General features: G+C 34.9%; 1 protein-coding gene across 10 annotated transcripts in view; it reads left to right on the forward strand.

The window, feature by feature from the left end:
- Positions 1–26,825, forward strand: part of EFR3A (EFR3 homolog A) — a 101,250-nt gene that overhangs the window by 13,378 nt on the left and 61,047 nt on the right. For 6 of the 10 annotated variants that reach the window (XM_039464554.2, XM_074387143.1, XM_074387141.1 and 3 more), the window contains exon 2: positions 23,742–23,818. In XM_039464554.2, the coding sequence (XP_039320488.1) occupies positions 23,742–23,818 (77 nt within the window). Of the gene's footprint in view, positions 1–5; positions 9,559–23,741; positions 23,888–26,825 lie in introns of those variants that run through there. The other 4 variants (XM_039464555.2, XM_074387145.1, XM_010344234.3 and 1 more) reach the window with 2 other exon arrangements.

The following is a 26,825-nucleotide window of genomic DNA, read 5'->3' on the forward strand; positions in this document are numbered from 1 at the left end:
TTGTTTTAAGCTTTGGGACTTAAGAACAATTGTTGAGTCTTAGCCATGGCAGTTCTGTCCTATACATCTGGCCTTAACTGTCTTTTCACAGCTTTCTAGCTGGGGGAGGTGATTGTCAAACTATAATTGGGTGAGAGGATGTAAACTGTAAATTGTGCAGTTTGCAAGTAGAAATTAGGGTGGCTCCACAAATGTAAGCTAAAATAAATAATAGAGAACTAAACTATTAGTAATTTATCAACCCCTTGCTATCTTGAAAATCGTAATGATGTGTATTTGTAAAACAACTAAATGATTTGCAGACAGCAGCTGTAATGCTTATGCCGAGTTGCTGGGAAGCTGCTTTATTTCACACAAGGAACTGAGGGGCATTAGACTTAAGCTGTCACCTGAGAGTATCAGTTAGCTCTTGGGGTTTTCAGTAAAATTTTTTCCCTTTCTACAGTGAATACTGTTCTCCTTTCCTCCCCATCTATTGGCTTCTGGGCATTTACTTGGTCTGACACAGTAAACAGGCTCTTTTCTCTCTTTTCAGCAACATAGAAATAATGTTCATCCTGTCTTGACAGAGTACAGCAACCTGCTGATTAAGGAATGTACAATTTTAAAAGCATTTTGTACAGTGGTTCAGAGAAGATTAGAGAGGGTTGAGTATAATTAAGTGTGGTTTGGATGCTTTGCTTTTGCCAAAATTGGCAGTTGTTTCAACCATTCTTAATATTTTCATCTAAAGTTGAAAATATTAAAGTTGACTTTAAGTATTTGCATAGAGGTGAGATAATTTTCTATTGAATCTTTTAATGTGTAAGAGTAAATTAAGTTTATTTTTATAATTGCAGTAATAAAATGAATTCTACAAATGTATATAGATTTCCAGGTCCTTTTTGTACAGTGCTACAAAAAATTGGTTCGTTGTTTTCTTCCCCCCTACATCGGTCGTAGTAACCTTTATCTTTGAACTTGAAGTAATTTAGTCATTTGGTAATACATTGAATTCTTAGAGTCAGATTTTGGTTTATGAGCCATTTAAAAATATTGACTAGAAAAGATTTTATTTTCTTCTTACAGGTATATGATTAATGTAAAAATATCTTGTACATGCCGTGACCACAGTGTGTGTTCAGAATAGGTTAAAATTTAAAGCAGTCTTGGGCTTTTGACTTTGTGTTACTGTAATTTCATGTATGGAGTGAGTATAAAATGTTTGGGATTTCTTGGATTTAGTTGGAAGTTGGAGAGAGTGTATCAGGCATTGAACCTTGAATGTTTAAATTAGTAGAATAATTTTTTAATCGAATATTTTACTTAACTAGTCCTGCTCAGCAAATCCTGTGCCATATGTTGCTATCTTCAAATGTTGGATAGAGAAATCACTTAAACTATATGTTCTATTTAGATATGTAATTAGAGTGCTACTTATCTGTTCAGTTACTGTTTAATCAGAAAATCTAATCTCAGTTCAAATGAAAGTCTTTAACATATGGCATAGATGCTATGGGTGTTATGAAATCTATAAGAAGAATCAATGCTGTTGGTATAGTAAATGTATTTCTTCTAAAAATAATTTTGGAAGTTACAGACACTCCCACAGACTTAACACTTTTGTTGCTCCATGACTAATAGGAAATACATTTTTTAAAAAAATTTAAGTAGTCAGGGTTTTAAAGCTGTTTTAAATTTTGCGTGAGATAACTCATATCCTACTTGTGAATTATTTGGAGGAATTTTAATTAAAATAACTCAAACCAACTTGGTTAGCTAAGAAAGATCCTAGTCATTGCCTGTGATAGATTATGTTCATAGTGGTAACAAACTAATATTTTTTGATTTATGTGTTTATTTTCCTAAACTATGGTGCCTTAGTTTAAGTAGATACTTTCCTTTGTCAGTGATTAAACTTTAGTTAAAAATCTGCAGAAAACCTTAAAGCTATCTTCCCCCGTCATAGATAGCTTTTCATTTTGGACGATAGGGTAGTAGAATTTTAAACTGTAACCTTAGTATTACTAATGCTTATTAAGGTCACAGTAAGTATACAGAAGGAAATAATTGCTTTTTAAAACAGCTTTATTGAGATATATGCATACCATAAAATTTACCTGTTCTAAGCATATGGAGAGACTTGATTTTTATATTAAACAAAATCCCTGGGAAATCATCTGGACGGTTACTTTTTCAGATACTTCCACCTTCTCTTCCTGCTAGATTTTGGTTCATTAGGATACACTGGTAATTATTAGGAGACTTATGAAAGTGAAAGACTGAAATCCCAGTTCTTTTTAACCTTTTAATTGTAAGGAAGATATTTTTATTTCTGGATTTTATATATATATATTTATAATATATTTAAGTTAAAAAAACTGAAAGCTTTCAGTATCAGATTACTATTATAATGACAAGCATCTTAATATGTTCAGGAAAGAGTAAATGGACTTTTCTGTATGCTGAAGTTGCAGTACAGCAGAGGGTTCTCATCTTAGTTTTACAAAATAAAAATGGGCCTTAGCTTTAAAACTGGATTTTGCTTAGGTATGGATTTGCTGCTAGAATTTTGTGAAAGGTTATGTAAAAATACTTCCATTATTTCTTTGGTCAGTTTGGGGACACTTGTTCCAGAATGCTCTGTTACCATAAGCTGAAACTTCAGTACACGGTGCACTGTGCGTGGGAAAGCTTATAAGACATTCTAGACCCTAAACAGCCAAATGGCCATTTGGCTGTGAATTTGTAAAGTAAAAGTGTCCTTTTCCTAAGATGTGCATGTGGCAAAGTCCTCCCTATAGCTCTTGCTTTTGGTCTGGTATGCTGGGAGTTTACCAATAACTTCTCATGTAGACACTCTAACAGCATAAAAGGCTTGTTTTTTTCCTTTGTTACCTTACATGTTCTTGTATTCTTAGGGACTTTTTTTTTTTTTTTGCTCAGAGTAACCTATGATAGGAAAAGAAAATAATTTCTAGAAGTGATAAGTTTTGTAATGTGACAGATTCTCAAGCAGGGTATCACTTCCCCATTCTCTACCATCTGACTTAAGTTTTGTATCTCTGGAGAGCAGTGGCAGTGATTATATAGTTTTTTTGGCAGCTTCACAATGTTTTGACTATGTTGCTTTAGTCTCCAAAGTAGCCAGTTCAGAATTTTTATTTTTTGTTTTTCAAAAAGAACTATCTCAGGAAAGCAGTACAGTATGTAAAGTGTTAAGCGTACAGGCTTACAGGTGCTTAACCAGATCCATGCTCCATGTATGGTCTGGGGCAAATTATTGTCTTTCTGATTCTCTATTTGTAGAGTGTAAATATCAATACCTACCTCTTAAGGTCATTCTGAGGATTAAATAAGACCAAATCTAGAATTTAGTGGACACTGAAATATTTGCTGAATACATTTTGAAAGAATCAGACTGGCAAATGAGGGATAGGTAGGAGCAGGGAATTCCTGGAGTAGATTGGACCCTGTTGCCATTTGGTTAAGTCTTCTTCTGGTTTTCCACTGTGTTTGCACAATATCCATGAAACCAGATTTTGTGCCTTTGAAAAACACTTGGATTTAGAATTTGATGTATTAGTTTGCTGGGCTGCTGCAATAAAGCGCAACAAACTGGATGACTTAAACATTTGGAGGGTAGACCTCTGAAATCAATGTGTTGGCAAGGTGGGTTCTTTGTGAGGGCTGTGAAGGAGCGATCTGTTCCAGGCATCTCCCTGGCTTGTAGATAGCCGTCTACCTGGAGTTCTGACTGTTTGTGTGTCTGTCTCTAAATTTCTTTTTTTTATAAGAATGCTGGTCATACTGGATTAGGACCTACCCTAATGGCCCTATCCTAACTTGATTACTGCTACAAAGACCCCTTCTCTTTAGATATGGTCACTTGCTGAGGCACTAGAAATTATGCCTTTAACATGTGAATTGGTGGGGGGATGACACAGTTTAACTTGTAACAGATATGTATCAGACATGACAATGAAATAGACTTTTACTTACAGCATTTTCAGTTTTTAAGTTGTGCTTATTTATTAAACTTTGATGTAAATTAATGGTATAGTCTTTTTTCCTTTTGCTAAGACCAAACATTCATTTACCTAAACTTAAGTGAAGTGTATGTAGCACTTGAAAAAAATTGATAGAATTGAACAAAAATTTCTTATTTCCTTGTCTTAGTTACTTTGTATGTTGCTATTGAGATGAGGGAGGAATGTTTGATTTTAAGTGACTGAAATATCAAGGAAAGAGTAAATCCTCTGGAGGCTGACTTCAAGTCATTTTGGTATTTGAACTGGTTTCAGGAATGGTACATATCTACTAAATATAGAATTACTGGTGCACACGTTGTATGAAATCTTACATGTATTAGTTTTCCAGGGCTACCATAACAAAGTAGCACAAACTGGGTGGCTTAAGACAGCAGAATATTTTTCTGTCACAGTTCTAGAGTCCAGAAATTCAAAATCAAGGTTTGGGCAGGATCATGCTCCTGAAGGATCTGGGGAAGAATGCTTTTTTGCCTCTTTCAGCTTCTGGTATTTATGTAATCCTTGGAGTTCTTTGGTTTGTGGCAGAATAATTCCAGTCTTCTCTTCTGTCTTCATGCAGCCTTCTTGTGTGTCTCCGTATCTTTCTTTTTCCTTATAAGGATACCAGTCACTGGATTTAGGGCCTACTCTAATCCAGTATAACCTAATCTTGATTATAGCTGCAAAGTTTCCATTTCCAAATAAAATCACAATGGCAGGTATAGGTTGAATATCCATAACCTGAACATCTAAAATGCCCCAACATTTGAAACTTTTGAGCACTCAAAAGAAATGCTTTTTGGAGTAATTTGAATGTCAGATTTTTTTTGATTAGGGATGCTTAACTAGTATGTATTCTGCAAATACCCTTAAATTGAAAAAATACAAAATTGGAAACACTTCCAGTCTCAAGCATTTTTGATAAGATAAATTCAGCCTTTACTGGGGTTAGGACTCAAACATACCTTTTTGGGGAACACAATTCAACCCACAACTTGTCCATTGCTTCTTAAAATCACATTTACTCTTAATTTCTCTCTTAAATCCTCCAGTTATTCTGACTAGTAAATGGACAGCCTTGTTTCCACAAATTAATGTACTTTAGTGTGACAACTGAAAACTCTCCCACTTTCCTGCTCGTTAACCTGTTGCCATGGTTTTCTAGGTTCATAATCATGCTTCATGTTTTCACTCATTGTCCTTCTGTTTCAACAATTTGTTGGGAATTCTTAGGTTGTTTTTTGGTTTCTTGCTTTCTTTACCAACTCAGTATCATAAGTTGTATTTAAAATTGTTGATAATAGATTTTATCTCCAGGAGCTTTTTTTGTGATTGGAATACATATTGAGTTACTACTGAAAGCTTATTACCAATACCACTTTCTATTGAGACAACAGTATTCTCCACAGAATGAATGGTATGAGCAAATACATTGGAATTAAAATTTGAGACTCGATTTGAAAGCTGTGAGTATTCACAGGTTTTGCTGTGAAAAATGTTATGCTCTATTGGGAAGTAAGGCTGAAAAGGTAGAAATCGTTCATAGGTTCACCTCCAAGACCAGTGTAAAATAAGTGATTTGAATTTTTGTGAGTATGCATTGAGGGACCTATTTTTTAAATAGTCTATATTAATTATCTTTTCTATTTCTCAATATTTGTGTGACATATAATGTTTTATACTCATTCTTTCTAGTGTGTTCATTTTGCTCTGTATAAACGTCACAACCTTTTTAAAGGCATCTGGGAAAATATCAGTGTTCTTTCTTTCTTTCTTTTTTTGACAAATTGGAAATGCCACATTCAGATGACTTCTTAGGAAGAATAAAATGTTGTTATTCTGAGTCTAGGTTTGAACTTTAAGCGTTTATCTCACTTTAGCATAAAGTGTTTTATTTACCAAGAACTTCAGTGGGCTTTCTTGTCACCTGAATAGCAAGTTAATTCAGAAGGAATATATCAAAATATTAAAATGAGAAAAGTTGGGAACTAGCATTAGCTAAGTCACAATCCCCTGCTTAACCTTATTTGCCAGTGTGCACTGAGAAGAACTGCTTCTTACCAAAACATCAGTCACTTCAGCTTTCAGTGGGAAGTAGTGTCCTTTGGCTTACAAAGAAGTGATAACAGAGCTAAGTGAAGATGAATGAAACAATTTGAAATTGGCATTGGTACATTTAGTTTCTTCTTTTTTGAAGCAATTAAAATTTCAAAGTCCACAGCACTGTGGTTGGCATTTTTGATGTTTAGCTTGTGTTTTGAGTCGCTGATACTTCACTGTAATTGCTGTATCTTGCTAAGAGTTGCTGTTCAGATACTTCTTAGGTTATAAAATAAATGCTTATTAGATTGTTTCTCATGAGAACTAAGGACCAGTGTAGAGAACTGAGGACCAAAGTATGCTCATTAGTATTTTATGCCAAAGGAATTATTTCTGCATACCCCCTTCAGTATTGTATATAATCAGAAATAACATTAATAAATATCTAATTAAATAAATGAAAGCATTCTCAGTAGAAATCTGAAAATCTGGTTATATTTTGTAAAGTTGTATTTATGCTGTATGAAGTATAGTAAATCCTTTTAGGGAAAGTTGTCTTAAAAGAGATTTTTAATAGAAAGATCTCTCTACCATACTTTGTCCTTGACTGTGCATTTTTCCTCATAGTTGTTAATATAATTATCTTTAATTTTTTCACCAAGTAATTTTTTTGTCCTTTGACACAGTAAAAAGACTAATCACATAATTACAATGTTTTCATCATACTATTGCCCTACTCAAACATTTTTGAGTTGTTTACAGTGCCTACAAAGTCCAAGCTTACCATCCATGTGTGTATATAAGGTCATCTAAAATTTTGAGGAGAGAGACATATGTATTATTATATATGTTTGTACAGCTACTGCTGATTTATCTCTCTGATTGTTTTTCTCTAGGCCCCAGAGCTAAACCTACAGTTCAGCTGGGCTAGTCATTTTATTACTCCACAACATCCTGTTTCCCTCAGCCTTTCTGGAATACTCTGTTCCCGCTATTCATTTTCTTCCTTTTCTTCAAAGGCTAGCTCAGAGCTCAGATTACTTGAAAAAAGAAACTTCCTAATCAATCCACCTCAGAAATGTCTTTCCATTTTCTGTTCTGTAAGAAATAATCTGTTCTACCCTCTGAGGAGCTTTTCTAGATTTCTATTTTTCTCACTTCTCTTATATTTATATTGTTTATAGGTGGGTCCTTCTACCCTTTCAAGCACATAAGTTCTTGTTAAATAATATTTTCCATTATGGTTCTTTCCTTCATCTTCCACAGTGCCTTATATACTACTATCCCCAGAAGTTATGTGTTAATGCTTGTTTGTAAGTATGTGTTAATGCTTGTTTGAATTTGAATTGAAATGTTATATGCATTTAGAGATAGAAGGAACCTCAGAGAGATTCCTTAGTTTAACCTCTGGTTTGAGGTTCAGGAATATATTTACATCTAGGATGTCCTTTGAGGGTATCACAGACTAGTCCCTTTTACACATGATATTCTTTAAATATTTGAGTAATATCTGATATTTTAACATTTACTATGTGATATATCCTGTGCTAAGCATTTTGTAACTAAAATAATGAAGATTTTTTTATGTATTATAAATTGTACCTAGTAGCCTTCAAATACACCACAATCTGTGCAGTTAGTCAAATTCAACAACAGTTCATTTTTGCAGAATGTATGAAGCGGGGCCAAACTTTCCTTTAATTAACAGTAAGATACCTGCTTAGCTCCTGCAGGCAAGTAATACATTGCATTCCATTTCTGATCAAGAATATGTAATGAAGAGCATCCAGAGAATTATGTAAAAACGATTATGAAGAAATTCTCTTGATTTGACTTGAGGACATTAAATATGAGAACACAAAAGCATAAAAATGATACAAATATACTGGCTTCTGTAAAAATCTGAATGAGGAAGTTGTTAATAAGTAATTTGTTTCCTGTGGTGGAGGGAAGTAATTGTTTTTAAATAAAGTCTTCTCTCCCTAAAGACCTGATTATAATTTTTAAAAGTTTACTCTTTATGCTATATTAAGTATAATGAGTGCTTTGAGGTAAAATTACCTTAAATTGGGTTTTAGTAGAAAGATCTCCTTCCTGTACTTTGTCCTTGATCCTGTGTTTTCTTTCACAGTTAAAATAATTATCCCCCTCACAAATTTTGCTAAGGCCTAAAACAGAACATTAGTATATACAATAATAAATATGCCAGGAAAATGTTGGTATTCATTGTGGTTAGACGATTTTATTTTATTTTTTTTGAGTTTTAAAATAAATACAAAAAGGTCGGTTATCGCACACTCAAGGCTAAAGCCAGATCAGTCAACAAATATAATAGTTAAAATCTATTATAGAGTTATAGTTTATTATTAGCTTTTGTGTGTTACAAGACTAGGAAAAAAGTATACTATTAGCTTTATGTTTTATAAATTATAAATGATATAGTTCAAATATTAGTATGAATGGCTGTCTCAAAGGCTAATTAATTGATGAAGAAATGCAGTATATTGGTCACAGAGTTTCAGAATGTATTGTGGTGACTTTAAAAAACGATTTGTATTGCCTATGATTTCAAATTTAACTTATTTTTAAGTGTTTATGAGGTGCTATATAGTTAAGATCAACCAACTGAAATATTACTTTGTGTATGTGTGAAAGTAGCACATTTTAAACACAAGAACTACATCAAAAATGGTAAAATTGAAGAAATAAAAAATTTTTTTATCTTATTTTTTTGTGTGGCCAAAGCTTTATTGCAGCACAGTGATGCAAAATGACCTGTAATGGCATATATGTGGTGCCAAATACTAAATTACATTTTAAGGTATATATCTACTGACTGCCAAAATTTGTTTATAGCTCAAGAAACACAACTGTAGGTTGTTTTTTAAAAGAAAAAAAAAAAACATTAGAGGGTTTTTTTTGAGACAGGATCTTGCTCTGTTGCTCAGGCTGCAGTGCAATGGCGTTATCGTAGCTCCCTGAAGCCTCTGGGCTCTAGTGATCCTCTCTCCTCAGCCTTCCAGGTAACTGGGACTATGAGTGTGCACCACCATGTCCAGCTAGTTTTTATGATAATCAGTTTAAATGTTCTATTTGTTTTAAGTGTGGAGTCAAATGCTGTTTTTTGTTTTTTTTTTAATTATAGCATTTTGACTATAACTGATCGAAATTTAAAAATGATTTAATATTTTAGTCCAATATATTAGAGAGGACTTCACATTTCCAAGGTTGCATTTTTCTTTCACAGAGGGGAAAGATATACATTATAACTGTGGACTTTCTTATCAGTCACTTCCAGATTCTTTCTCTATGTAACATTTCACCCTCTGAGTCTTTCAGGAATGAATAAACCACAGCTCTGACCTTAAGGAGCTCACAGACCTCTGAGAAAAATTGATCTATAACCCAAATGGCAATGGTCATGGTAGCAGAGAGAGGGTAGCACCTGCCCATCTTCAGGTGATGGTTAAGGAAAACTTGAAGAATAATGCTGGGCTGAGGTTGTGAGGTAAGTTAGCTGAAGGCAGGGACAACATGAGCAGAAGCCTGGCCTATTCTTTATACATGTTAGTTTGCCACTGCCTTTTTTTGTAATGTGACACTCAGAACATTGCCTATTTGCTTGGTATCCAAGCTGTAAAATTATTAAGCAAAATGCTAAATACAGAGCTTCGTGGCAGTGACTAGAAATCTTCCTCTAGGTTATTGTTCCCCAAACTTGAAAACTCTGACCATTAAAGAGTTGTCACACCCTACATACAAAAATTGCCACATGAAAAGTTAAATATTGTTATTTTAGGTGATTACTTGGTGCTAATATGGTTTTAGACACAGAAGTGAGCATAGCGGCAAAATCGCTTTGGCATTAGTTGGTTATAAGGTGGTCATACATGTACTCATATACAAAATGAAGTGATTTTTAGCAGGGTATTTCTTTCAGGAACCAGAATGTGTTTGCCAGTCAGTTACCAGCTATCAGTTAATTCGTTGGTGTTGAGTTTCTTCATTTACAATTTACAACTTCTTTTATCTCTTATTGGAAATTGAATTATGGTTTATGTGTTATTTTAGAAAAAAAAATTAAACAGTGAGTATAAAAAGACGCGTGAGAAGAGCCCTTCGCTTTTGGAAACTACACAGAAACAAAAAACGGATACAGATGTGATAAACCACGAAAGCCTTGTAAATTTGCATCCTTTTAGAACTTCCTGTTCATCCTGATTTTGCAAGCATTGATAGGAATTCTGCAGCTAGAATATTAAAATTGTCTTCTGACGATGAAAAATAAAATCTGACAACTAGAATTTTTTGAAGTTTAGTCTTTCTAGTTTGGGAACTTCTTGAAGACATACATTTTACATTCCTGGCACTTCGCATGTAGTGAGTATCTTATAAACCTAATTGATTGGTTGACTAGTCATGAAATACTTAAAGTGTTTTTTGAGTGTCTCTCTTGGAAGAATGCCTTAAATGTGGAACTTCTGTTACTGTATGTATTGTTAGAACAAGACCATTGCCCAATTCTTGATTCAGTTTTGAAGTAATCTCTGCTCTTCTCATATGTTTAACATTAAAGGCTAAATGAAGGGTGGGATTTCTTCAGACATTATACAGATTTTTTTCTTCAGATCTTTATCTTCAAACTTTCCTTTTGTTTTTATTAGAATCTATTATTTTATTCTTCAGCATTTACTAGAAATTATACAATGTAATCTTAAATTTTACATTTTAGATAGAAGACTTTTATCTTGCCAAAAGCTGATTAAAGTAGCAATAAATTAGTAAATCCTTGTAAAGGAAATTTAATATTACCTACATAATAAGTTATAATCTTGTTGTAAACTATGTTATCAGTCTCTCTTTTTTCCATGTTAGATGTCATCTATAGAACAATGATGTTCAATCTGAGTATTTTGACACTGCCATTGTTGTGATTTATTTTGGTCACAATATTTAGTCCATTTTGAAATTTTATATTATTGTAAAATCATATTTTCCTGTTTACTTGCACTTTAAAATGTTCTTAATTTCTTTTTCTGGTGTTTTCTCATTACTAAAGCATTTTAAAAAGTACCTGTATCTTTTATCTGTATAATTGGTGCCTTTGTAAAAAGTACAGCATTTGAAAAATTATTCTTTCTGTTCTCTAAGTATCCTTTTGTAGTTTCTATGTATTCAGAGGTCTTCTCTTTCTCCTCTTATTCTGATCATCTCTTAAATGTTTTCTTTCCTCAGGATTATCTAAGTCTCCCTTTTTCACCTTTGATGACCTCAGCTAATTTTGCTATTACTTAAATGCTTAAATGCTTTTTTTTTTTTTTTTTTTTTTGAAACGGAGTTTCGCTCTTGTTACCCAGGCTGGAGTGCAATGGTGTGATCTCGGCTCACCGCAACCTCCGCCTCCTGGGCTCAGGCAATTCTCCTGCCTCAGCTTCCTGAGTAGCTGGGATTACAGGCAGGCGCCACCATGCCCAGCTAATTTTTTGTATTTTTTTAGTAGAGACGGGGTTTCACCATGTTGACCAGGATGGTCTTTATCTCCTGACCTCGTGATCCACCCGCCTCGGCCTCCCAAAGTGCTGGGATTACAGGCTTGAGCCACCACGCCCGGCTAAATGCTTTTGGTTTTTAAATTTGTTTCTAGTTTAGATCAATTGTCTGCTACAGGATATCCCACCTTCAAGTTTACCGCAAATTTAATATGTGCAAAACAGAGTTCATTCTCTCTTCTTGATATCCTCCTTTTACTCCAAAGTTTATCCTCTTGTCTTCCTTGTTGGTCAGTGACACCACCATCCAACCAATTGTCCAGACTTTGCTATCTCCTCCTCTTTAGTTGGATCCAAGTCAGCCTCCTGCAAGTTTGCCTCGGCATTTTTCTCATGTTGCAGAACTTTATGCATACTTGCAAATTAAAACCACATTGATTAAACCTCTAAAGAGCCTTAATAGATGTGGCTCTTTTGCCTGGGAATGATAATCCCCTCCTTTTTGCCTGATTCCTGCATTTACTTCAAGACTTAATTTAGTCGCTACTTCTTGCAGAAAGGTCAGGTACCCCATTAGCTATCATTTTATAGCAACCTGTGATAGTTGTTATCACTGAGATAATTCTTTCTGTATGTGATTATCTTTTCCCACCAGATTCCGAGCTACTAAAAGGCCAGGGATTGTCCAGGGATTGTCGCCTATATTTGTATTCCATACATTTAGTTTAGTGCCTACAGCATGGCAGGCTTCACTAAATGCTTGTTAAAAGAATACGTGAGATCGAGTATTGTTTTTCCCAATCATATATTCATATATATTTCTGAGGCACATCTATTTTTTGGTTTTCAGAGGGTAACAAACTCACCTTTCTCCCTCTCTGAGTTTGGAAGCAACTGAAATAGAGAAATATAAAAGTCAATCTGATACAAGTTTTACTATTGGTAAAGCTGGGTTTGAGAATGCATCTTGACCATTGTCTATTACCAGTCTTTCTACTACTTTCCCTTCAAATCTAAACTTTCCAGTGGTGTATCTGAGGGACACCCCAAGTTAGCAGAGCAAACACGTTGACGAAGCCATTTGCAAGGAAGGCACATTGATTCAAACTTCTCTATAACCCCACAGAGGCCTTGTAGAGAAATATACACACTTCCAGAACAGGTATGCTTGTAAGCAGAAAGAGCGGATTGCAGAATGCAGATCTGAAGGAGAAACTTTTGAGTTTGTTTATTCATTCATTTAACAGATAAATATTGAGCTCTTACCCTGTCCTGGACATTGTGCAGATGGTGCAGATACAGATTTGGTGCTTAAGTTTTAGAGCCTACTATGCTCCTTTTTCCAGACTCATGAGTAAATTAAGTTGCTTTTCCTCTCTTATAGCGGAAGTCTTCTCTAGGGAAGATAGGAACTGGTGAATGGAATAGTTTATCCAAATGGATAACCTGTTCTCTAGCCCTTGCATGTGAAATAAATCCCAAGGACTGATAATTTTAAGAACATGATGGAATGAAATACAGAGAAACATTATTAGCACAGTCTTAAGAAAAGAGAAAATTTCAAAGGTCTGGTCATGTTTTAGAAAAAAATGTGGAAAATTTGATCATGATAATTCCTCTTTGCTTTTACTATACTTGAAATACTTGTCTTAGGATTTTAAAGACCATTTAGTCCTGATTTATGTCTGACATGAATCTGCTAAGTATTTATTTATACAAGTTACTTAGAAAATCTACTCCCCAGTAGGGCCTGGTGGCAACATTTGAAAGTAATGGGGAATTACTAGTGGAAATACTGAGGAAGGAGACCCAGGCATCTGGGATTCCCTCCCCCTCTGTCATCCACTGTGCATCTCAATAGAAGAGAGAGCAAGCCAGCTGGCGCCTCCTGAATCTCCTTCCTGAAAATAACACACTTGGTCTTGGGGAAACTCTCTGGAAGACACTATTTTTACTTAAAACAAGATCAAACCAGAAACCTTTTCACGTATGAGTCCTAAAACTATAAACCAGAACCCTTTCATATGTGATTCCTGAAGCTGTAAACCGAGACCTTTTCATATGAGTCCTAAAACTGTAAACTGGAACGCTTTCATATGTGATTCCTGAAACTGTAAACAGAGACCTTTTCACATATGAGTCCTAAAACTGTAAACTGGAACCCTTTCATAAGTGATTCCTGAAGCTGTAAACCGAGACCCTTTTCATATGTTAATTTCTAAAGCTATAAACCTGAGAGTCTTCCACATGTAACATCTAAAGTATAAGCTTATATAAAGGCAGAACATTCCTTTATTCGATGAGCTGGATTTGGGCAAATCATTGCCTCAGCTCCCAGCTGTAATAAACACTTTTCTTCTGTATTCAGTGTTTGGGAGATCCATTTCCTGGGGCTTTTCCTGCTACAATACCAGCTCCCTGTAACCAGTGATAGGTCTTTATCACATCAGCATCTCCTGTGAAGTCTTTTCTAAATGTCATAGCATTTGTTATTTCTCTCACTCATTTGTTCTCTTGGATCTTTATAGTGCTATTTGTGATTCAGTTATTGTAATATATAAGATGATCTTATGAGGTGCAGCCTGTATTATAATTTATCTATTGCATAACTTAGATAAGGACTGTGTGCCAAATACCTTAACTACACAATAAGAAAAAGTCATATACTAAGTTCTGTACATCATTATTCAAGGGGAGTGGTTCTCTAGAGCAGTGGTTCCCAAATGAATGTGGGTGTGCATGTTGGCCATGGTGGGAGGGGAGGCTTATTTTTAGAAAGAGAAATTCTAGTATCCCATCCCAGGGATTGATGCAGAAGGTCCTGGGTAGTGGCCAGGGAGTCTTTAAAGTCTCACTCTTAAAAGTACTCTAGGAGATTCTTCTTCAGAGGGCTCATAGGCCACCCTTAGAGAAGCACTAAAACATTGTTTGCTTAGGTTGGATTTATTCTGAGGTAACCTTGTACCATTAAAGAATAAATACAAACAGTAAAAGGAGGAGAGTTTTATGAATGTTGATTTTGTTAGGGATTTAGAAGTAGTGGTAATTGTTCCTTAGAGATGTGTTAATGTTAAGAGTTTGACAGACAAATTAGTATAGTTAGGTATATATAATTATACCCGAAGACTGGGTAAATCCAGTCATTTGCTATTATTATTTTATTTGCACCTAGCTTTGTTTTTAGTAAAGGAACTACTTATTTTGTTTTTCTGTAATGTTGATTTCTTACAATCTTGATATATAGTAAACTTCTTTCTATCAGGAACCAGTCGTATGAATATTTGCAAATTTCACTTGGTGCCTTATATGTAGCAGACATTTTAGAAAGCATTTTAATTACAAATGTTGAGTAAATGAGCTTTCTATAAAAATCGTATTATTTGATACATAGTATCATGAATTATGGTTATAGTTACTGTATATGAAAAAAAGCCAGGTGACAGCTTAGGGTTTGTTTGTTTGTTTAATCAGTCTTCCATGTTTCTTTTTTTTTTTAAATCCTTATCTGCCCTGGCTGGATTGTTGCTGCTTTTCTTCATTTTCAGCTGTAACTGAAAATTTGAATATTTGATCCCTTTACACATGTTCCAATACACAGGAGAATTAGTAGGATTATCCTAGCTCCTGGTTTGCTGGGGATGCTCAAAATTTGTGCCACTGGTTCTGACATAATTTATAATAGCATCCCCCAGCCACTCTCAAAATGCTAAATTATATAAATTCCTTTGAAGCTTGAAACTGTAAGTGATTTGCACATTGGGTTCTTGCTTTCACATATTCTTGCCACAATCCCAGTTTTTGTTGTACTGATATTGGTTCTTTCTGTATTTTGATTTCTAATTATGAGCATTTCAGAGACCCTCCTAATCTGAGGTGTTTTTATTTTTGATGAGAATTTTTCTGTTTTGTATGTGGAATTTTAAATTTACCTTAATAGTATTTTTGAACTATAGAAGGCTTTAGTTTTCTGGAAACAATTTGTTTTTTTAAATTGGTTTTGAAATGAGTGACAGTTCCTGGGTCATTAGCTTGTCTTCAAGCATTGACATAACAAAAGCAGTTCTCAAAAAGACATTTAACAATGTTACTTGGTGTTCCATGAATATTTGTTCAGGTTGCTTAAAGTCCTTTATAGGAAGTATTTAGCTTAGAATTGGCTAATAAAGGGTAAGTTTTAAGTTTCTTTTTTCCTCTTAGTATTAAAGGAAGCTCTTACCAGAAACACAGATTTCAGTTTTTAAGATAAAATACTGCTATGCATGTTGTCTATCTTTGTTATTTTGTGTATTTACCAAGATTTACTCTGAGAAATGAAACTAAGTTCCTATAGAAATCTCCAAAGATATTGATTGGTTGAAATACACTCTAGAAGTGGAAACTGTCTCCATAATGACTTTGCCAAGTGTTTCCCTACACATATAGGGAAACACTTTTTTTTTTTTTTTTTTTTTTTTGCCAGCAAGTGCTTTTGTTAGACTGCATTTTAGTAGGGCTCTTAGAACATGTTAGTGCTTAGTACTATTATAAATTGACTCTCAGTTCTATTATGAATTGTGCATAGTCTGATTTACCTTTTACCTTTCCTTTGTTTTTCTCCGTCTTAATCATGATCCCTAACGTTTATCTAGACCACTATATAATTACTTATCTCCTCTAAAACATATTAATTATGCACAGTAAATTTCAGTGTAATAGTACCATGGTTTGCATTACAGAAGAGTTACTGCTTTCATCTTTAAAAATAAAATACAACAATGAAAATGTTCTTTTTTTTAATTCTAAGAGTACTACTGACATTGTAGAAGACATTAGTCAATCTTTTATATATTAAAAAAAGGAATCACATACTGTTTCAGTTTTTATTTTTGCATCATCTGATGACTTACCTCTGTAGATTGGGACACAGGGGTGGTGTAGTCTCCTTGCCAAGACTCTGCCAGCTGAGACATTGAAGATGGTCTGTGACATGCAGGTTTCAGGGATATGGTCTTGGAAATAGGGATGAGCCATGCACTGTTCTACAGTGGTGGGATAGAGGTATGAGTACTTTTCTCTTCTGGTTGCAGCTCTAGTTTCTCTTTCATCCATTGGGTTGTTTCTTGTTTTGCAAACTAAGCCAGGATCAGATGAAATGAAAAGGGAATTATATTATATAATTTTAATATTTTTGTTAATTTTTTTTTTCAAATGATTCTAGAAGCTTTTCCAGTGAAATCTCTCAGAATGATATTTTCCAAAAGCCAAGATTATTCTGTATTTTATTGCTCTTGTCTTTGGGTAACTCTGATGAGTAATATTTAATTTTTTTCCAATAAACATGATAATATGCAGTAAAGTTAAATATAAGTGTAAGTCTATAACACTACTAATAAATAGGATAATGTCTAAAATTAAAAATGTTTTTCATTAAAAATTGTAATAGTGGAAAAAAATCATCTGTAGAGTATATGCCAGTCAATTGCCTCAGGACAAAAAGATGCTTTTTCTGTTTGTTTGTTTTTCTACAGTTTCCCAGAACTGTTTGGAGAAGTGTACCAGAGTTTTGTCTGTGTTATGTCTGTTATAGAGCAAAGTATTGCAGTGTAAGAGGAAGACCATCCTTTGAAACAGAATTGGAGCTCTAATTCTATTTATTGCTTTGTTGTCCTCTTTTCCATAAGGTTTATGTGCCTAGGAATTACAAACAAGTAGTGAAATTGAGAATGAAAGGAGAGAAGGTACACGATTATACGTGGAAACAATCGTGTAATAAAATACTCCTTTAATGGATTAAAATCCTTTTAAAAGGAACACTTTTCTGAGGATAAGATTATTTTGTTCCCTTTCTTTTGACCTCATCTAATTAGTCACCAAACTCTTTTCATGTTTTTCCACTTTTCTTTCAAAGCTCTGGGTCACTAGAATATGTGTTTTGTTTTTTCCAGGTGCCATCCTGCTTAGCATTGCTTGTCTTGTTGCATTTGATTACAGTTGTCCTTCACTGTATCTAGTTTATTCCTGTAGTTTGGTTCTAGTCACTCTTCAGGGGAGTTCTCAGTATCCAGTTCAAGTTCCATGTCCTTGGTAAAACCTCTTTTTACTTAGCTGGAAGTTGTTTCCTCTCCTTTGAACCTCTGTGGTGCTTATGGCCTTGCAGTCCATTTGACATTGGATAGCCTTTGTCCTAAAATGGCCAGATTTTGTTTAAAATTTTATTTTTAAACCTTTCTTTTCAAGTATGTAGTTAACCTTTTTAATTCCTTGTAGTTGTCATTTGTAGCATAGTGTGCTAAAATAATACCTATATTATAGGCTTTATATATAATACAGGTGTATATATAGGTATATAAATACAGAATTATATGTAATACGCCCATGCGTGCATGTGAGTGAGTGAGTGTGTGTGTGTGTGTGTGTGTGTGTGTGTGTATGTGTATTGCCCTTGTCTTTGGGTAGCTCTGCTGAGTAGTAATATTTAATTTTTTCAGTATGATAATATGCAGTATACATACATATTTAACTTTACTGCATACTACACATACGTATATATACACACATGTATTATATGTAAGTTGTTTTGGTACCTTGAAAGGGTATGTATGAGTGGAACTGTAATATTGCTAAATCTTTTTGATTGTATGGAGTAAATGTCTTGTTCTGACATCAACTGAATAAGTAACTTGACTTTGATTTTAACCTTGGAAGGAATATATGTGAGACAGACTCTTTTAAAGGGTTTTGGATACCACAGAGCTACAATTCTTGAAGTGGTTAATTTTAAAAATCTTTCAATAGAAGCTCTTTTCACCTTGATTACTGATGGCCTCTGCTAGACCTAAAAGTAAAACATGAATTGTTCAACGTGATTCATATGACATTGTCCTCTGTTTGTTGGAAAATCATATCATTCTGGCACTTATTTAGTGTTTTAGGGTGGACGATGTACTTTCTTTATTGATTTTTATAGCATATAGGAGCAGATGTTAAAACTCACTTTATATTTTGTTTCCTCGTTTAGCAAAAAGCATTTTTATAAATGTCTGCTTTATGCCTGACATGCAAAACAATGAGTAAGATAAATGGATTTTGCATTTGAGGGATTCATCTTCTGGTGGTGAAGACAGACACATATGTAAATAAGTGCAGTAGATTGTTATAGGTGCTATGATAGAAATATATAATGCGGGCATAAAGGACCAAAATCCAGTAATCATAGACACTGTCATTTAAAAGTATGAAATCTAGTAAGCCCTACTATGTCAGTGAATTTATAATATGTTACATGTAAGAATTAAATGAGAGAATTGCTACATAGAAGGTGTAGATACTATTGTTGTATGCTTTTATAGATTATGGAATAAAATTCAAAGTCCTACCGTCAGTTTTCATAATGTTAATAGAATCTAAGCATTCTTCAACCCCAGTGACAGTGTTACTAAATTAGTGTTTTTGTTTTGGAGGATAGCTTTATCCTAAGTAGCCAGTGGCATGGTAGTGTTTGATAATGGAGACATCAGTATTTCCAGTTAATTTATTGTAGAATAATATAGTTTCTTGAAAATGTAAGTTGCTTATTTTTAAAGAGGTCTTTTTTTTTTTTTAATAATCCAAGCCCCCAAATTTATAGAGTTGCATAGGAAAGCAGATGTTATCACAAATCAGAAGTACTCACTGGTCAACCAACCACTAATAATATTGATTCCCAGTACTTTGTGTGCCCGCCTACCTAATCCACACTATCAGTTTTGCTTTGAGGTTCTCTGTGCAGCTGCTCAGGTCCTTCTATGAATGCCTCTTTGAGCCAGGATGGATTGGAAATTAGCTGTTGAAGGAGGTCAATATTGACCTCTTCTAGAGGTTAATTGGCATCACTACTGTGTAGGGACCAAGAGGCATTGCTGAATCTATATGAGAATGATATTAGGAGGGCTAAGGATAATTTTCTTGGGGTGTTGAGTAGAAAAAACAAACTGCTTACTTCTGCTATACTCTCACAACAACACACAACGCTTCTGTGATCAGATGTATGGGAGATTTTCTCCACACACCAAGCCAGCAATTCCCCAGCTGGGTGTCCTCTAATGTAATTCAGTTCTTGGCAGTATTTACCTAGAGGTAGTGTCACAGTCCATAGGTTGAGGCCTCAGTCCTGCAAGACTGCCTCCCCCTGCCACCGCTCCATGCACATGCATGTGCACACACACACACACACACACGCAATATACACATACATACATACATACATACATACTCTTTTAAGATGCCAGTTGGAAGCCCCAGGCTGTTTTACCTTTGCTTCTGACAGACCAGCTATAAATCAGGATTCCCACAAACTCCCTCCTTTGGGTCCAGCTAATTTGCTAGAGTGGCTTGCAGAACTTAGGGAAATACTTTACTTAACATTTACCAGTTTATTACAAAGGCTATTAGGAAGGAGATAGATGAACAGCCAGATGGGAAAGATGCATAGGTCCAAATATGGGAGAAGGGGTGAGGAACTTCCATATATGTTCTCACCAGGTGAGCCACCCTCCAGTAATTTCCATGTGTCCAGCTACCTAGAAGCCCATCCACACCCAGTCCTTAGGGATTTTTAGAAAGGCTTCACTCTAAAGGCACAATTGATTAAATCATTGACCACCCATAACCAACGTAACTATCAGCCCCTCCTGTATCCTTAGAGCTTAGGGGTTGTGGCTGAAAGTTTCCAGCTTCTCATCATGCCTTGGTCTTTACTGTGACTAGCCCACACCAGAAGCTATCTTTGAGCCCCCAGCCATCAGTCAACTTGTTAGTATACACAGACAGTTAGCACTTTGGAGATCATAAGGCTATTAGAAGCTATTTGTTAGGAAATGGGAAAACCAAATATATATTTTACAGTATCACAGATGTCTTTAAAGAAAAGTTACTTCAGTAGTATGTATCGTTTACTCATTTAAAAAAAAAAAAAAAGAGCGTATTAAGTGTGTTTAGGTGGCTTCTGCACTCCAGGCACTTTTTATGTATTATTAATGTAATACCCTTAACTGTGAGAGGTAGGTAGTTGGATTTTCCTGTTCACTGACTAAGGCTCAGAGAGCCATATTGAATAGACTATTCCTGAGCCTATGTGAACACTACTGTAATACTTAGCCTGGCAATTTTTTGGTCATAATTTGTCCATTGTGTCTGAATTCTATTTCCCTGAAGTTATCCCCCTTGAGCCTTCCTATTCCGTATTTTTCTAGTGTATCATAATCAGAGTTCTGAATTCCACATGCTATAGCAGAATAGTGGATAACTTTCTCCTTCATGTGCTAGAATTAATTTATTTTTACTAATAATAGTATTTATTGAATATTTCCTAGGTTATAAAACACTGAAGGCACTATACATACAATTGAGAAGAAGAGCTGCAATATAGAATTAAATTTGAAGGAAGAATTTATATTACTTAGACTTGCCAATTGTTGGAGACTTTCTGTGATATGCTCATCCCTCTTATTTCTTTTGGGAAAGAGGAAGTTGGGAAGAGGTCAAAAACATTAGTTTTAGGACCCAAATGAGTTTATTGGAAGGGATCAGAAGCTAGGATGGGAGGAACTAAAGGAATGCCTTAAGTAAAAGGAGTATAAGTAGGCTTGCTTTCTTATTTAACCTGTGTGAAAACCTACTTTTATTAAGCCAGCAATATAAGTACTTTAATAGTATCATATTTAAGCTGGTTGGCTTTGATAGCAGAACATGATACGGATATTATCAAGTTCTTGATAGCTTTATATTTGATGTCAATGACAAGTTAGGTAAGTTACAGTACTTTAGTGCCTTCTGCTAATTAATTAGAAGTAAAGTGAACTGGGCACTTCCTGAGCAGTAGGTAAAAGGATCTAGAATGAGAAAGAATGACTAGAAAATAGTCTGATACAACATGAAGGACTATGTTCAGGTGCCTGCAGCTGAACTTGAAAAGCCTTATGAATTTACTTCAACAAGGGAATCAACTGCATTTCTATACTTGAGTAGGTCCAATGATTTTATTTTACTAGTTCTTGTGATATTTATAAATACAGTATCTTTATTTATTTAAAAGCCTGTTATGGTAGTTTCTCTTGTGATTATTGTAGCAATTTCTTTTGTGATTATTATAGTAATTTCTTTTGTGATTAATTTTGACCTTATATTGTCTTTGATACAATTTTATAAAAACGTAAAAGTATAAATGAGAAATTTTAACCTATATACCTTCTTGATTATGGGTAGTTTTTTATTCATAGTAAGTGGTCAAGAAGGTGTTTTTGTTTTGTGCTGGGCCTTCCTGAGAAAGTCACTGTGATCGTTTATTTTCCTATATGGCAGTGCATCCCTCATCTGTTAGTCATACATGTTTCTGCAATTATGTTCATTGGTCGTGATTTATAGAAAGCTGAAATATTTAAAGTAATTTAGAAATTTGCTGTTATTTGAGTTTAGTGTGGCAGTTACTCTCTGAAGTCCTCAGGTCTGGGTTGGAATTGCAGTTCCTCAAATCCTCCGCAGCTGGGTGTTGCTGGACAAAATTGGCCTCTCTAAGCTGGTCTCCTAATTTATCCAGTGGGGATGATAGTAACCTCAGAGAGGTGCCATAGGAGTGAGTGAGTGAATAATGCTGTAACATCCTTAGTACAGTGCTGCACACTCATCTTCAGAAAATGGTAATTGTTACACCTGCTACTGATATAGTTAAGGTTGTGAACCATAGGTAAAATTTATTGTGATTTTTAAATGATTGGTTTACAGAAAAGCTTTTTACACTATTGGGAATACTATCTTAAGGGCACTTGATCATCATCTGATTATGCTGATTGTTGTAATACTCATCTTACTGCATTACTAATAATAGCTACCACTTTATTGAGTGCTTACTAAGAGCTTTATGTTTAATTTTATTTAATTCCCACAATTATTATGAAGCAAGCATTATTACATCTATTTTTACTGATTGGGAAACTTAAGTGTAGTAAGACAAAATCACCCATCCAGCCCAGCTGGACAGTGGGAAGACTGATTCCCTTCAGATCTAAGTCCAAAGCCCATGTTCTTTAACCCCATGGCTGCTCACTAGACACTTTGCCATTTGCTTTTCTGTCTCTCCTGGGAAACCTGTTTCCTAAAGGGGGAACTGCACATTATTTGCATTCCAAGGTTACATTTATTTTTCAAGCTCTTTTAAACTAAAAGTAATGTGTAGTGTATAACATCAGAACTTACTAATGTAAGTGAAGCTTAATAGCTTAGTAAGAATCTTTCTTATTGAAAAATAACAAAATTTCCCATTCTAACAGAAAACTTGAAGCATTAGAACTTGTTTTTCAGACGTATTGCCAGTCTTTGCCATGGTAACAATTTGAATTTACTATATTTGGCTTTGCATTAGTGTACACTAAGTACTCACTTAATCTTCTTTTCAGGTTATAAGCTTCTTTCATTGCAGTACAGGACCTGGCTCAGTGCTTGTGTGCTTAATGCATATTTGATTTTAATTTATTTCAGTGTCAGTATTAATGTTGATCTGAAGTATTTTCAGATTATTTCAGTTGCTTGGTATTTATCAGTGAGCAAAACAATGATCCCTGCCTTCATCTGAGTTTATGTCCTGGTGAGGGGGCACAGTTGAGGACAGTAAACACAATAGAAAGTTTATTTAATGTGTTAGGTGATAAGTGCTATGGGAAAAAGAAGGTAGAGCACGGTAAAGGTGGTCAGAGAGGCTTAGATGAAGAACTGAAGAAGATGACATAGTTAGTATAGCTGTTAGTAGATATTTGGAGATTCCCAGGCAGAGGGAACAGTGAGAGCTAAGATCCAAAGGAGGGGGCCTAGCTAGGTAGAATCAGCAGAGAGACCAGTGTGGCTGGAGTAGAGTGGATTGCGACAGGTGGGTGAGGGTATGCCAGAATTGTGGGGAGATCAGATCAGAAATGAGGTAAAGGGGGCATGGATGATGTTTTTGCTTTGTCAGATGAATTTGGTAGGATGTGAATGCATGTTACACAAAAATTCTTAGAAGCTGTGTGTTTTTTGGAGTAAGGATCAGAAATTTAACTTTTTCTTTTCTTAATCACAGATTACATTTGTATGTCTTTATTTGTGGCAATTTGAACTTTGTATTTTATATAGTCCATTAATATTCAGAAACTCGAATTTCAAGGTCAGCTTATGGTATTAATAATCTCTGTACTTCTTGATTTCTTTTTTTTAACAGGAGTATGCTGCTGCTGTTCTGCTTTGCGTCCTCGCTACAAACGCCTGGTGGACAACATATTCCCTGAAGATCCAAAAGTAATTTGATCTACATCTACTGATCCTTCTCTTTGCTGACCCATTCTGCCCCCCGCTGACCTCCCTAAGGTTTCCCTAATTTCATTTCTCTACTTTTACCTCTATATCTCATCATTTATACTACTTTTTTTATACTTTTATTTTTTTTAACTCTTAAATGACCCATGCTTGCTTGTCTAGTTTTCAGATTCTTTTAGTAGATGAGGCACAAATCCGGAAAAATGGACAGTTGATGTTCTTTTATAGTTTATATAGTATCTAATTTAAGTAACACTGTCTCATTAAAAATTTATGAACCAGTGCCAGATTATTTAAACTCAGTGCTCATGATACCAGTGTGAACAGAGATAAGGTTTTCTACTCTCACTATGCACATATATAAGTAAATTGGTAATTACAATCTGTTGTGGAAAAAATCTTGTAATAGACGAATGAAGTATGAGTTGCTACTGAAGTAGGCAGGAGTGATACCCAATTTGGGCTGAGGAGAAGAAAGCCTGGAGGAAAATTCTAAGCTAAGATCCAAAGAATAAATAGGGATTGATCACACCGTTTTTAGAAGAGAACTGAGAAGTAAAGAAAGACTGTTTCAGGCAGAGTTTTTCTTTTTACTTAAATACTATTTAATTTTTATAACAATTATTTTATTTGTGAATATTACTGTTCCAAAGCAACTGGTTGGGGTGATTTTGTTTCACATTGCCTCAACCTTCTAAGACAGGCGTCCCCAAACTTTTTACACAGGGGGCCAGTTCACTGTCCCTCAGACCGTTGGAGGGCCGCCACATACTGTGCTCCTCTCACTGACCACCAGTGAGAGAGGTGCCCCTTCCTGAAGTGCAGCGGGGCCAGATAAATGGCCTCAGGGGACCGCATGCACGGGCGTAATTTGGGGACGCCTGTTCTAAGACTTCTGTAGTCTCATGTTAAATGAATATAAACAAAAAAGAAAGTTATGTGGCTTTTGGCTTCCAAAATTTGCTTTCTTTTAAAATGTAACAGACTATATGAAGCTTTTGGTTATCTTAACATTAACTTAATGTTAATATATCTCATTTTTAACCAAATCTATTTAAACATTCAGTTATGTAGAGGAGATTAATGAATTAAATGTTATTGGCTGCCAGATATCCTGGATAATTTGTGGTATATAAAAAACCCTAAGATATGGTACTTGCCTTTAAGGACCTTTCCATCCAGTAACTGACATAAAGCAGAAACATACTACATATGAAATTACAGTGCATACATTAGTAAGTAAAATGCAAAGTAAATCAGGTGGAAAGTTTTTGTCTCTAAAGCAGGGAGGTATCACTGTGGGTTGGCAATCTCTGGGAAGCATTCGCAGAAGAAATGAGATTTGCTGAGCTTTGAAGGATATATACTATCTGGAGAGGCAGACAAGATTAGTCTCTTTTATTGCAAATGAGGAGAAAGAGAAAAGACTTGGAAAGCAAGACATATATTTGAAGTCTAGAGCAAATTATCCATCGACTTGAGGTGAAGGTTTTTCTAACCTAATCGTAGAGTGTAGGTGCGGTAATCGTGTTGACATGAGTTCTCATTTGAAATTTTAGATGTTATTAGTTAATAGGCTGAATTTTTCAAATAATTATTTTCCTGAGAAGTCTGGGACATGCCGTTACTGAAGGTAAGGTGGAGGCCAAATTTTAGAGAATTGTCAATGACAAGCAAGGCCTCTACTTCAGCCACTTTAACTTGTAGGCAGTGAGGGAGCTTTGAATACTTGATCATTTGAATGACCACAGGTAAATTAAAGAAAGTATCCTTATTTTTGGCAAGAATTAATATAAGATTTATTTAAATAGCAATCTTTAAGATCAGATTTTAAAAAAGGAAAAGATCTACATGAACCTTGAATACATATGGCAAACATTACTCAATTTGACATACTTATTATTTTTAATTTATTAAAACAAATCTTGTGGTATGTCCATAATGGGTTAGACGGTAGGTGCCCAAATGCAGAAGCAAACATGTCATAGTCCCTGCCTTGAAAGAAAAATCTAGTGAGGGGGACAGATAAACAATTTCTTAAAATTAGTAGCTGGATAATCTTGGGCAGGTCCCTTGGTTTCTCTGGTTTCTCATTATGTAATGGAGTAATAAATAGTACCAATCTCATAAGGTTCTCATGAGGACTAAATGACTTAAGTGAGCAGTTCTTTGCTCACTGTTACTTTCCTAATCTATCATAGTACCCAGCACATAGTTGGCACTCAAAATTTGTTTAATCAATGAAAAGATAACCTGATAAAATATAATAGTGGAGATAAGTACTGTGAGCTAAAAGAACATATAGTTGGAACATCTCACCCAGTCTTGGTGGTGGAGCTTTTGGGAGGGTGCAACATGTTTTTGGAGGAAGCTAAGACCTAAAGAATGAGTAGGAATTATCCCCAGATGGACTGAGAAGGGTTCCTGGGCAAAGAGGTGAGTTGAGTGAAAGAAGTCTTGCACAAAAGATATGATTTGTGAACTGTATGATTTTATTTATGTCAGATGCATGCTGATTCATAGTGATAAAAAGCAGAGCAGTGGTTGCCTGAAGAGGGAGAGAGAGAGACTGCACAGGACATGGGAAATCTTTTGTAAATGATGAAAATGTTCTGTACATGTTGAACATCCCTAATCCAAAAATCTGAAATCTGAAATGCTCCAAAGTTGAAAACTTCTTGAGCACTGACATGACACTCAAAGGAAATGCTCACTGGAGCATTTTGGATTTTGAATTTTTGGATTAGGGATATTGAACTTGTTAATTATCTGCAAATATTCCAAAGTCTGAAAAAATATCCGTAGTTGAAACATTTCTGATCCCGAGCATTTTGGATGAGGTATCCTCAACCTGTATCTTGTTTGTAGTGGTGCCTTCACAGATGTACACAGCTGTCATATTTCCAATTATATACTGTATATCAGTGCAGTAACTTATATATAGATTGTTCCTCATTAAAAGTAAGGGATTAAAAATATAGGTGATACA

This window comes from Saimiri boliviensis, chromosome 15 (genome assembly GCF_048565385.1).
Source record: "Saimiri boliviensis isolate mSaiBol1 chromosome 15, mSaiBol1.pri, whole genome shotgun sequence".
Taxonomy (NCBI): domain Eukaryota; kingdom Metazoa; phylum Chordata; class Mammalia; order Primates; family Cebidae; genus Saimiri; species Saimiri boliviensis.